At 41.4% G+C, this 12,782-nt stretch overlaps 1 protein-coding gene across 2 annotated transcripts; it reads right to left on the bottom strand.

The window, feature by feature from the left end:
* Window positions 1–401: 401 nt before the first annotated feature.
* LOC118820659 (transmembrane protein 151A) lies at window positions 402–12,582 on the bottom strand. Of its 2 annotated transcripts, XM_036589051.1 has the most exons (3): window positions 12,557–12,582; window positions 11,689–11,848; window positions 402–2,415 (listed from the first exon to the last, which is right to left on the bottom strand). In XM_036589051.1, exons 2-3 carry the CDS (start codon window positions 11,746–11,748, stop codon window positions 781–783), a joined length of 1,695 nt encoding a protein of 564 aa, XP_036444944.1. In that variant the 5' UTR covers window positions 11,749–11,848; window positions 12,557–12,582; the 3' UTR covers window positions 402–780. The 2 variants fall into 2 exon arrangements, with proteins under 2 accessions (XP_036444944.1, XP_036444943.1); XM_036589050.1 differs by lacking the exon at window positions 12,557–12,582 and having other exon boundaries at window positions 11,689–11,918.
* Window positions 12,583–12,782: the final 200 nt, after the last annotated feature.

Genomic DNA, 12,782 nt, shown 5'->3' with positions numbered 1-12,782 from the left:
CCTCCCCTAACAAATCTCTACCAATTTCATTCCCTATTACAAAAGAATAGTCTCTTTTCCCCTGAGATCTTTTGGCTTTGTTTCAGTATGCTCTCATTTCTTTAAAGAAATTAACTGAACTCTGAGACCATCTGCTCTACAGTATAACTACAGTTATACTTTTGTTTAAATAATGGTATTAGGCTACTGCCTTATTCAAACTGTAGCATGGACTACATCATTATTTTGAGTTGCTAGGCCTGGAATGTCTTCACTAAGTGATCGGGTATAGCTGTCCAGCTTTTCATGTAAACTACAATACTCTTAGAGGGACAGATGCGTTACATGGACAGACTGAGCATTTTTTCCATTTATGAAGATGTTATTCCAAGGCATAGAATAATAGGATACTGATATCTAATGATTCATGCCTCTAAGAATTTTCTAACGGGTCAGTCCATGTCAACTTTGTGCCAGCTGGCACGAACATGAACTGACCTGGATATCATGTTTTCCGTTAAACCCTATGATATTCTATACATTCATTCATACTGGAGTTGTTCTTTAGTGCTACTCTCTGGTCTTGTATAGGGTGAAAACACATATTTTCTCTTTCTTCAAATAATCAAACATTCAGGTTTCACCTTACTTTCATCTTTGTATCTTCCCTGGGTATGAATTATTTTCCTCAGTAAGTGCCCAACAGTCTTCTGCCTTACTCCCTATTCTATTCCTTTAGTTCACTTACCTGAACACCATTGCACACATCCTAATCTACATTTCACACACCAGTCCCCGGCATTATCCAGTGTCAATGTCCTGTCCACCATGGCAGCTCTCTTCTCCATGAATGATCAACACAGGAAAGTATAGAGCATCATGATAGGCCGGTGGCCTGTCTCTCTCCTCTCCCCTGACCTCTCTATTCTCTCTATTGTTTCCCTGCCCTCGCTCCTCAGCCTCACAATTCTCTTCATCCTCCAGCCCCTCCCCTTCCCCCTCTAGTACACCTCTCCTCTCCTCATCTGCTGTGCGGAACCCCAGGCCTAGAAAGCCCCCGCCTCCCTCCTCCCCTCTGCCCCCTAGTCCTCCTCCAAGGCTCCTTGAATGAAATAGGCAGGTGTGGCGGTTTCGGGTGGAGTGGAAGCGCCCCAGGGAGAGGCCGCTGCGGCTCAGAACCAGCCTCCCTCCAGCCCTGACTGGAAATGAGTTTGCGCCCATTATCACATTCCCTCTGGCCCAGGAGGGCAAAGAAGAGCTGCTTGTGGACCTCCGGCAACGAGGGCAGCTCTGGAGGAAGTAGCTGGAGTTACGTCTCATTTGGGCTGCCATTGCAACTGACAGTGGTGTGTTAGTGTTCATGTCCAGGTCCATAAGCAAGGCCTCTGAATAGCTGGGCACTATTTGCTGGTTGCAGCGAATGTGCCACTCCAGTTCAGTTATGTCCACAGTGTTTACACGGGATATAACGCGCAGAGTGGGACCTCCTGTGCCATGCTCAAATCCTGACCGATAATTCTCACTGTTATCGTTGTCACTGGCATCCTCATTCTCGCCAAAGAGCTTCTCCACGTGGTAGTGGACGTAGGCTGTGCGGTATTCGGCGACCACCCTGAGCGGCCAGGACAGCAGCAGAGCAGAAGCCAGCCAGTACACCCAACGACGTGTGTACCAGGGGGGCCGCGCGGGATCTGGAAATGCTAGCATGTGTTCTCGAAAGTCAACGTTCTTCAGGTGCATGCCCTCCCGTGCCTCCATGTAGTCATCCAGGCCCTCATTGTCTCCAAAGAAGCGTGCTCGTTGTGTAAGGTAGGCGGTCTCAGCACGGGCGCTGGCAAAGCTGAAGCACTTAGTGAAGCGAAGTCGTGTGACAGGGTGGTCCAGCAAGCCTTGCAGCTCTTTGGACACGTCCTTGACGCCATGTCGTAAGTAGTCAAACTCAGAGCTGGAGGTATGCGTGTTGACCCGTTCATGGTATACCTGCGTGGTGGTGTAGGCATCGCCATTGCGGTAGCGTGTCACTTGCCTGGTTCGCCGCACATAGTGATAGCTGATGGCCTTCCACCAGATGCAGGGTGTGGCCTGCTGTAGGCGCTGGATTCGATCATACACCTGACTGATCTCCACTTTAGCTAGGTTGGCTGTTTTGGAGTAGCAGTGCCAGCACTCCACCAGGTAGACAACATAGAGCATAGCCAGAAAGGCCACAGGTATGTAGACATATCCATTGGAGCAGGGGCTGTCATGATAGAGCCGGGCTCGGTCACCATAGTAATAGGCAGGACCTTGGTCATCAGAGGCCATGACTGTGATGCGGTACAGGGAGCACCAGCCTAGGGTGCCAAAGCAGCCGTACATAAGCAGGGTCAACAGCAGGCACTTCCAATGGGACTCCCGGCACAGAGAGCCACTTAAGGACTGTTTGAGGGGACGCTGCTGCATGTAGGAAAGGGATTTTGGTTGGAGTTGGTTGGAGGGATGGACAGGGTCAGGGAATATGGCCGTAAGTGTGTGCAGATGAGCAGGAAATTGTGCGTTGTGGGCAGGGTGTAGACACAGAGAATGGATTTAGAAAGTGTGGGGAAAAAGAGAGGAGAAAGAGAAACAAGAAATGTGTTTTAATATTGGTTTTGTGAGAAGTAAGCAGAATGCACATTTTGCTGACTGATTTGGCTCGGAAAATGCATACATTTCATTTGAAACGGAAATACCACAGCTACGTGGGGAAACTGCCTCTAGATTTCTGACATATAGCTTAGACAGTAGCTTGGTGAAATTTACTTTTCAATTCTGGAGTAATTGACTTTTCTTCTCCAGTCTCTTGAGGGCTGAATGCATTTCCTGCCTGCTCGTAACCCAAGCCATGCCTGCTTTTAACATGCTCCGTATCAGCGTAGAGAGAGAGAGCACTGAATGCTTTTAGACGTCAATGCATCATTATAAAAAAAATGTGGCTGGCTCTTTGATGCCACTTTTGACTCTAGAGGCAGTTTATGCTACAGCAACCCTATGACTCCTGCATGCTCATTTCCAACCACAGTGCAAAGAACAATCTACAGCACATAACGGTCTTGGTACAAACAGGGATATTAACAAATGTTTCATAACCTGCATAGAAGCTCCACAGCCTTTTTATCACATGCTCTCTCACATTCTACATCTTCTGGCAATCACACACGCCAGCACGCGTACACACACCCACAACCCGCTAATATTCAGAGTGGTGCCCTTGCTGTGAGAGATTGCAGCACTAAAAGGCAGGCTGCAGTCCAAGCTGTGGCATAGAGACTGTGAGAGCTCTGCTCTTCTTGGCAGAGGTGTGTGAGTTTAATTGTGCTGGTTTTACAAGGACAAGAGAGCAAACGGTGATAGGAGAATCAATTACAACCTGCAGTGAACTTTAAGCCTCTGCTGCCCCACTCAGCAGTGGCTGATGCATTTTTACCATCATAGTCACCTTTGAAAAATCTGCAGGGTGGAGAGCTTTACTTTTGATCATTTTGAGATTTTTATACTATAAGTTACAGGACATAACTTGCAAAATTATAATAATAATTATTTCCATATTTTGTACAATAAAGAATATATTTGTCCCCGTCTTTATGTCTAAATAAATGGGACTCATAAATATCACTACAATAGTCTCTCTGAGTGAAATAATACAGACCACATTATCACTGATCAATTATTCATCAAGTAGATGTTGTATAATGACTGGCACAAGTACCTCATCATAGAATAAAGTAAGGTGGTGGGAGGGTGAGATAGTGAGAAGATGGAGTCATGTTTATGTTGCAAGGAAACGCCCGCAGAGACAACAAAGATAGTCTCTGGTAGAGCATTTCTGGAACCTTCCATGATTAACAGCATTTGAATACATCATGACAAAGTGAACAGCGGCATGGACATATGAATAGTGCATAAAGTCCACCTGGTATTTCAGATGCACTCTAACAGGTTAAATTATTTAGCTGGTCTATGAATCCACAGCTTAAGAAGATCATGTGCATGTGAATGCTTTCATATGAGAGGCACCAGAGTGCTGAGTGCTTGAGTGGAAGGGAGAGAATAAGTGAACATGAAAGTGCACCGTGCTTGTGTGTGTTTCTGGGTGTCCTGGGGTATTGTTTCTCTCTGTGCTCTGCACAGAGGAGGGGAAAGGGAAAGAAGTGTGACTGATTCTATTCATTCCTTTGGCCTTTCTATTATTTATGTTAAAGCATCACTTGTTAAACTTTTTACTTAAAAAAATAAGTTCTGTCACTGTTGATTTCTTTATTAGAGTTATTTACTGATTACTTTGACAACTGAATAAAGGTTGACTTAGCAGAGCAATAACAGATACATAATACAAATACTCAGCATGTGTATTCCGATACATTCCAACCCTGTCGAGTACTTGGTTAATCGCTCAAGGTGCCACTACTAGAATGCTGAAATCACTATTTGGATATCACTTGCATTTCTTGACAGGAAATACATAATAATAACAAATAAAACAGTCCAACAATGCAGTGAAATGCTGATTGTGTGTTTTGAGAGAACTGGAAAACAAGTATGCGTGTTGTTTTTCTTTGGTACTTTTGCCAAACACGTGTTGTTAAGGATGAGACTGAGAAGGCAGAGGCAGCGTGACTTTTATCACTATATAGGCTAGGCTGATTGCTGAAACAGTTAAGTTATACAGTGGCAAAAAAAGTATGTGAACCATTTAAAATTAACTTGTTTTCTGCATTAATTGGTCATAAAATCTGTTCTTTGTGTAAGTGACTGGTATAGACAAACACAATGTGCTAAAGCTAATAACATGAAAAAACAATTGTAATCTTTCAAAGTCTTGTAAATGTGCACACAGATTAAACATTCACAGCGCTGGTGGAAAAAATAAGTGAAGGCTTGGATTTAATGACTGGACAAACTTAGTTTGGCAGCAGTAAGTTCAGGCAAGTGCTTCTGGTAGCTGCAGATTATACCTCCACAACTTTCAAGAGAAATATTGGACCAGTATTCCTTACAGAACTGCTTCAGCTCAGCTATATTCTTCGGAATTCTGGTGTGAGTGGCTCTCTTGAAGTCATTCCACAGCATCTCTGTTGGGTTAAGGTCAGGGCTCTGACTGGCCACTCCAAAAGGCGTTTTTTTTTTTTTTGAAGCCATTCTGCAGTAGATTTTCTTTAATGTTTAGGGTCACTGTTCTGCTGCATCACCTGGCTTTTGCTGAGCTTCACCTGACAGACAGCCACCTGACATGATCCTGCTGGGATTTTGTTTTCCCTCAATGATGATAGTTGGTCCAGGCCCAGAGACAGCAAAGCAGCCCCACCATACTGCCCTCTTGGATGATGTTTTCATGTTGGTACGCAGTGCCCTTTTTACCCCATACATAGTGCTATGTGTTTTCCCCAAACTATTTAATTTTAGTTTCATCAGTCCACAAAACATTTTCACAGTGATGTTTTGGTGTGTCAATGTTCTCTTTGCAAACATCAACAAGCTAATATTTCGTATGGTACACTCAGCCGGAAATGCTAACAAGTTCCAATGATTTTTTCAAGCCTTTAGCTGTAACTCCAGGGTTCTTTTCAACTTCACTGAGTATTCTGCATTGTGCCTTTGGAGTGATCTTGGCTGAGCACCTACTTCCAGGGAGAGTTCACAATAGTAGATTGTCTCAATTTATATATTATTTGTCTAAATATAGACTGATGAATACCTCAACTCTTTGGTATTACTTTGTAACCCTTTTCAGCTTTATGCAAATCAAGTCAGGGTAGATCTAACCTGCACATCCAATCCCACCTCACTTTGATGGGACTCCAGGTTTGCTAACTCCTGACTCCAATTAACTTTTGTTATAGTCATTAACCTAGAGGCTCACATACTTCTTCCAACCTACACCGTGAATGTTTGAACGATGTATTCAATGGATGAAAACAATACATTATTCATTAGTTATAACATTATTATTAGTTTAAACTGATTGTGTTTGTTCTTTGTTATAACTTGGGTGAAGATCAGACCATATTTTTAGACAAATTAATACATAAATGCAGGTAATTCCAAAGGACTCACATACTTTCTCTAGCCACTGTATTTCTCTAACAAACTAACGTTGGCACATCGTCCACTGAAGAGGAAAAACACCTGAAGAAAATGACGAGTCTTCATCAGCATGCAATGTTATCAGTTAGCTACAGTTTTAGCTCATTAGCTCATTTCTCTCAACTTTTTTGAATAATTAAACGTTTTAAAATGTAAACGTTTAACAATTGAATAGCCCTGAACAACAAACACAAACCATGCATAGCCTGTCAAAGATTTCAAAATATACCTTTATACACTCTTCACCCAATTTAGTTTTACACATTACATTTTTTCTCCTTGTTTAATTTTATTTTGTTCTGTCGGTTCAACATCTGTACTGTTTTGCAACTGGTCACAACTTTAGCATTTTATTTTAAAAGTGCTTCAAAATGAAAAAAATAGCAGCTAACAAAGTTCAGTTCCTAAGCTGTTAGATGCTGGAAGCAATACAATGTTTTGTTACTCAGTACTAGTAGTTCTTTTATCTGCTACTTTTATACTTCTCTTATTCACCAGGGTATATTTAGGTTTTTCCATCTGAATTTACACGACCAAATCGTAAGGCAAATTATTCAGTAACTGCATGAAATAAATGTAAATTTTTATTTTATTTATTTATTTATTTTCTGGTAAAAGCTCCCCTCAAATTGACAGAAAATGTGTTTTATGATCATACACATTACAATTTACTGCTGAAAGTCATAAATCTTAGACGCTCTTTGTATTTTTTTATAAAAATAATTTTTACAGAGTATATCACCGAAGTGACACCATCTGTTTGTAGTTTATAGCCCAGATTTGTGGAAAAATGGGTCAACTTTCAGTTTTATTTTCTTTTATTATAAGGTTTTAAAATTACATTACCCATCTATTTGACTGGAAAGAAGACAGTTACAGCTCTCATATGACACCCACCTTTTGAATGTAGCTTATGAAATATGAAAGTTATGAAGAATATGACGAAGTGCGTTTTGGAACCACCGGTGGTCCCAAGGAGTTGAAAAGGTTACGTTGCTTTTCATTATTTCAATGAAGTACTGATAGTTGAATTTAGGCTACTGATCATCATGCAATCTACCAACTAATCACTGCTTATTCATTGAGAAAAGAAGAAAAATCTCAATTAATTATGACTGCCCTTATTTTAGCAGAGGCCAATTAAATGGAAATGCTTTTTTCCCTCATGACATACAGCACATAACTATCCACCAGTTGGTCAGAACATACATAGGGTACCAGTTAGGGATGTGCATAAATACTCAAGCAGCAGAGATGGACAAAACACTTAGAAAAAGCAGTGATGGCTGAATACTAAATACACTGTCCTAAGTGTATTCAGTAATGTATTCTGTTATAATACATTAAAAAGTAACATATTAACATCACATCATCCGAATTGCACCTTATTCCTGATTTTAAAACAGTAAATAAACAAGCACTGGTTGTGTTCATTTTAAAGATTGTATGTTTTTCTGAATTTGGTGAATAAGTAAAAGTATTCTCCCAAAAATGTAAAAGGTAACTATACTCTGAGTACTCTGGACTGAATCCAGATACTTAATTTCTGTATTCTGAACCTGAATTTGCAATACTTGTGTTCCATTACATCCCAACCCTGTCGAGGACTCGGTTAACCGCTTGAGGTGCTGATATTCCCATGCTGAAATCACTATTCAAGTATTACTTGCATTTCTTGACAGGAAGACAGAGAAATTATACAGTCTAACAATTAAGTGAAGCTGATTTTATGTTTTCAGAAAACTGTAAAATGTGAGTTTTGCTCTTATTTATGGGTGTGAGTTATCCTTTGCTCATTTCTCTTGGCTATTTTTGAATAATAAAACATGTTTTAAAATGTAATTCTCTGCACGATGCTAGATTTTTGTGAAGCACTAGTGCTGTCACCATAAAATGTAAGCCACCCTTCTACATCAATCGCCATATTTTCTTTTGTTATTTTCTGGTTTTTGTTTTTTCAGTTTTTCCATCTCCACATGAACTCAGATAATTAAAGATTAGTCAGAACGCACATCCCTAGTAAGTCAACAGAGAAGAGACAGGCTAGTTAAGGGAAGGAAATGAGTAGAGGTTGAAGTGATAATCATGAATAAGAGAGAGATGCTCTTTTAAAAAAGTCTTGATTGCCTACTCAGCACATACTCTCTCTCTGTCTGCCCCAGAGAGGAACACTCAAGCAGTTGTATAAGCCAACAGCAGGCACGCACACACATAGAGTGGTAAGAATATCTCAATGGGGGTAACATGCTTCAGAGCATGAGAAAAGAGCAGAGAAAAATGTCAGGCAATTGAATATAAGAGCTGCTGCTAAATGGAAATAGTTGCAGCTAACACTACTGGTATGGCTGTAAGTGTCACTATTACATGAACATTATGAAAATTCAATAACATATCCTAGTCATTCCCCTCCCCCCTCTGTCTCTCACTCTATTGATCAGTCTGTAACATTATATGAGTGGTTAACTCAGCAACGGAGAGTGTGAGTGAAAGAGTCACTCTCAAGGTTCAAATTTAGATGATAACACAAAATGATGCAACATGACAAAGATTGCACAGTTTACCAGAAACAATTTAGGTTATCTATATTTATATTCAGATTGATTCAAAATCACTGTTAGATTACGTGAGCTCTGATGCTTTCCAGGTACCAATACTAAGAATGCTGACACTAGCATTTTGAAACTCAGCATACACAAAGTCATGAACTAATTACTCGCTGGCTCAGTGCTATGTTTCTACTATAATTCAGATGCAGTGTGTGAGCTAAAAGAGAACAGTCAATGTGGCAAAAATACAGCACTAAAAAGAAGGTCAATGATAGTGCAGATTCAGGAGGGGAGAGAGAGAGAGAGAGAGAAAGAAATGTGCTGTTAAAAATGATCCTCTTGCTACATTATAATCTCTTTTTTTTCTTTTTGACTCTCTTGTCCTGAAAGCCTTGCCGTTCGAGGCTGCATTTCCACTTTCCTTAACACACATCAGGAAGGACTCTTGAGTGTGGCTGTAATGATGTTAAGCATGTTGTCTTTGTCCTTCATTTTGAGGAGCTCTACACAGTGCAGAGTGGCAGAGCTGTCATGCCTGACCGCACACAGGGCCTAACACACAGAGAGACAGACCACCCTCACAACTCAGACCCAGCTCTCACTAACATTCTCATTATCTTGTCATGATATAATCTGATAAACAGAGTGATGGCCCATTTGAATGAATTGCGTGAGCCAATTATCCAATAAGTGGAGATAAAGACTGTATGGATCCTATTGGAGGAGAATTAATTGGGGAGCATACATGGGGAAAAATGTAGAGAACACACTACCATCTATGGCTGAAAGACTGTCAATCATCTGACTGTTAGTGGGAATGCTTTTAATAATAATAATAATGATACAAATAATAACAAATCATCTTTATATAGTATCTATATTAAAATACTATATTTTAGTATTTCTGTCGTATTTGGCACTTTTTATACCAGCGACAGCTCAAAGTGCTTTACAGACAGGTGATAAATCTTAACAGTAATAGGAAAAAATTATGAATATTAATTTAAAATCATATAACACAATGACATATCGAATTAAAAAGTTAATTACAAGAGATACAGAATTTTAATTAAACTCTGAGAGATTTTTTAATGTTTCTTAAACGTGTGCACTGAGATTAACTGTCTAATAAAAGGTGGAATTCAGTTCCACAGTTTAGTAGCATCATAACTAAAAGAGGAAGATGCCTCTCCATGTTTTCTGTACTTTACAGAAAGAATTTGGTGAAGGCCAGTATCTGCAGATTGAAGTTCACGTGTTGGGGCATAGAGAAGCTTTCTGTGGTGTAAGTGGACGCTAGGTCATTTACAGCCTTAAAATCTAGTAGCAGAACTTCAGAATCTATCCTGAAAGATACAAGCTGCCAGTGCAGTTCTTTCCATACAGGTTGTATTAGTAATAGTTTAGTAAGTGTGCCAGTCCTGGAGATCTACTCACCCTGCAGAGTTTAGTTCCAAATCTAACCTAACGCACTTGATCCACTTCAAAAAAGAGCTCAGGAACATGTGAATATTAGAGGGAGGCCATCTCTGTTAGGCTCCTACTTTCAGAGTCGTAGCAATTCGACTGCTTCCATGTAGACTGGCTTTTAGGCAAAGACAGAACTATGTACACGCTGACAGGAGCCAAGTAAAATAACTATGTAAAAACAACATGTAATCACTGAATGGAACTCACAGAGAACCCGACCATATTTAAGCACTGTATGGCTTGTATTTTCTCCCACTGACAAGACTGAAACGCCAAACACCTGGTGACAGGTTTTAACTGGTAACTGACAGTGCAATGAGACATAGGATCTATTCTTTTTCAGTCTGAATTACCAAGTTTCAGTCATTTCAACTTTTATCTTCATTAAAAGAAATAATTTGCATCATCATATTACATCTCAAAAATCTGACAGCTTTTGATTGATTGATTCTAATTAAAATCCTTTTAACCCTGTAGACCCGTGATACCAAAGATAGCTGACAATAGTAACAACACTATGACATGTCCACAGCACATATTTTTATACTGCTGTTGAGCTATTCAGTAATCTTCCTGAATAACAGGCTGGAAAGTGTGCTGCGCAATAATAAAGCGAGGAGAAATGTCTTCATGGCTTTTTTAATCTATGACAAACGGATGTTAGAAAGTGCAATGCTATCTTAACCCAGAAGTCAGTTTTCATAGAGCTAACACCAGCCTGGAGAACAGGTGTCAATAGGAATACAGGTTTTAGACATTTGGGCGGAGAAATTGATGTTTGATGTGTGAACTGATTGACTTTTCTACACACAGAAAAGGTGTAAAATAAACATCTTCTGAAGGCCTCCTATATTATCTGTGGTCTCTATGACGACAAAGGAGGCGCCCCTCCCCTTTTTACCAGGCCAGCACAAACCACACAGGAAGGGTGAGCCACACTTAAGGGATATTATGGCAGATCTGTCCTATCGAGGAGTTCAGCCTACAGAGTGTGCAGGCAATATTAACAGGTCAGATCACAGTTACCTGCTGTGCAGGGTGTCCATCAGTTATGACAAATGTTGCCTGCTTAAGTACAACTAAGTTACTGGGGGTTTCTTAAAAGCAAGCAGCATGAACTCAAAGTGTATAACTTCTAATAAAATGCTTATCTGGCATCTGCATTATCCTAGGTCAACAATTAGGCACTCTTAAAACACATTCTGTCTCTAACTAGATTAGTGTGCTCAGTTGAAGACAACACATTTTGTGTTATTGTAACAGAGAATGAGTTAAATCAGAAAACAATATGACACAAACAGTGTTAAAACAGGTAACACAAGTAAACGTGTTGTTATTTATCACATCACTTTTTGAAGTCCTCTAAAATATTCAATTCAGGTTACTTTACCCCAGATAACTGAACCCAGTAAACTGTAGCCAATACGAAAAGAAACAATGCAGGTCCGGTTTATGACTGTTTGATGACCTCAAGGCTAAATCAACACTAAGGTGCGAGTGAAGTACAGTAGTGGTTTATCAACATACCACACCATTTCAAAACGTATTACAGCTGCAAAGAGACCAGACTGAGACCCACTCTCGCTCTTACCTCCTCCCTTCCTCCCCCAGTCAGGGTGGGCGCCTCTCCGCTCACCGTCACCCCTTGCATCCTTCAGTCCTTTCCCTCTTGCCCACTCGCCTTCGTCAGTGCTGCAGACATGTCCTGGCTCCAAACCGCCCCTGCGGTCCTGCGACGAGCTTCAGCCCATCTGAAACAGCCAAGTCAGGCCATGATGTTGTTGCTGTTTTCCTGACAGCACAATCTGCGGCGAACAGGCATTTTCCCTTCACCAAAATGATCCCCCCCGTCCTCCTCCCCCTCCCCCTCCCCCTCGCGCTTCACCTCGCATCAGTAACAGTGCCACTGACGAAAACAAGAGTCTTCTCCGGAGCAAAATACTGAAAAAATGCCCAGAAAAATCTCGGACAGTTCAGCAATTGAGAGGTACCGGTCAGCGTCGCTTTCCCGTTTGTCTGTGTGGCGGGAACCATTCGCGCTCGCGCTCATCCGGGACACGCAGCTGTGTGTGTGGGCCGGGGGGGGGGCTCGCCTGGTTTAAAATGGGCAGCTATCAACGCCCTTGACACGATGTCTGACCTCAAGTTTCCATCTCCTCCTCGCTCTCCCTCCTCAAACGGCGTGTACACCTGATCACACACACACTCACACATACACACTCCCCGCTGACGTCATCCTCACGCCCACCTTTCTCCCTCCTCTAGACAGCAGTGGATTTAGTACGGCTGTCTGCCACATCAGAGACGTTAGCTAACGTTACAGCAAAAACAAAGGGGCGTCTATCAACCACAATCAGCCACAGAGTTGAACCGTTTTCTCATTTGAAAATAAAACGCATCGTCTTAATCAGACAGATGTAAAAATCTGCATGTCTCCGTTAAAACAAGTGGAAACAGACCTTGCGCTCAAGGATGCAGTCGCTCAGGATGCTCAGGTGAGATCTTCATGTATGTATGTGCTCAAATAGGCCTACAGATGGCACCAAAAACCCATCGTTAGGTCGTTGAGCCCGTCGCTGGTCTTCCTCGGCACTGCAGGATGTTGCAGCAATTTGCCACAGGAAGGACCGAGCCTCTACAGCTACCGTCAGGTAGACTACTAAACCTGTAGTTCCCGGCCCTGGT

Source organism: Colossoma macropomum, unplaced genomic scaffold, assembly GCF_904425465.1.
Source record: "Colossoma macropomum unplaced genomic scaffold, Colossoma_macropomum, whole genome shotgun sequence".
NCBI lineage: Eukaryota > Metazoa > Chordata > Actinopteri > Characiformes > Serrasalmidae > Colossoma > Colossoma macropomum.
Note: the sequence above shows the minus strand (reverse complement) of the source record. Positions and strands in the feature narration are given on the sequence as shown.

Excerpts from the sequence above, each read along its gene's own strand:
- LOC118820659 (XM_036589051.1), bottom strand. The coding sequence starts at position 11,748 with ATGCAAGGGGTGACGGTGAGCGGAGAGGCGCCCACCCTGACTGGGGGA. Across the intron at positions 2,416-11,688 it reads CTGGGGGAGGAAGGGAGGAG|CAGCGTCCCCTCAAACAGTC; the intron begins GTAAGAGCGAGA and ends TCCTACATGCAG.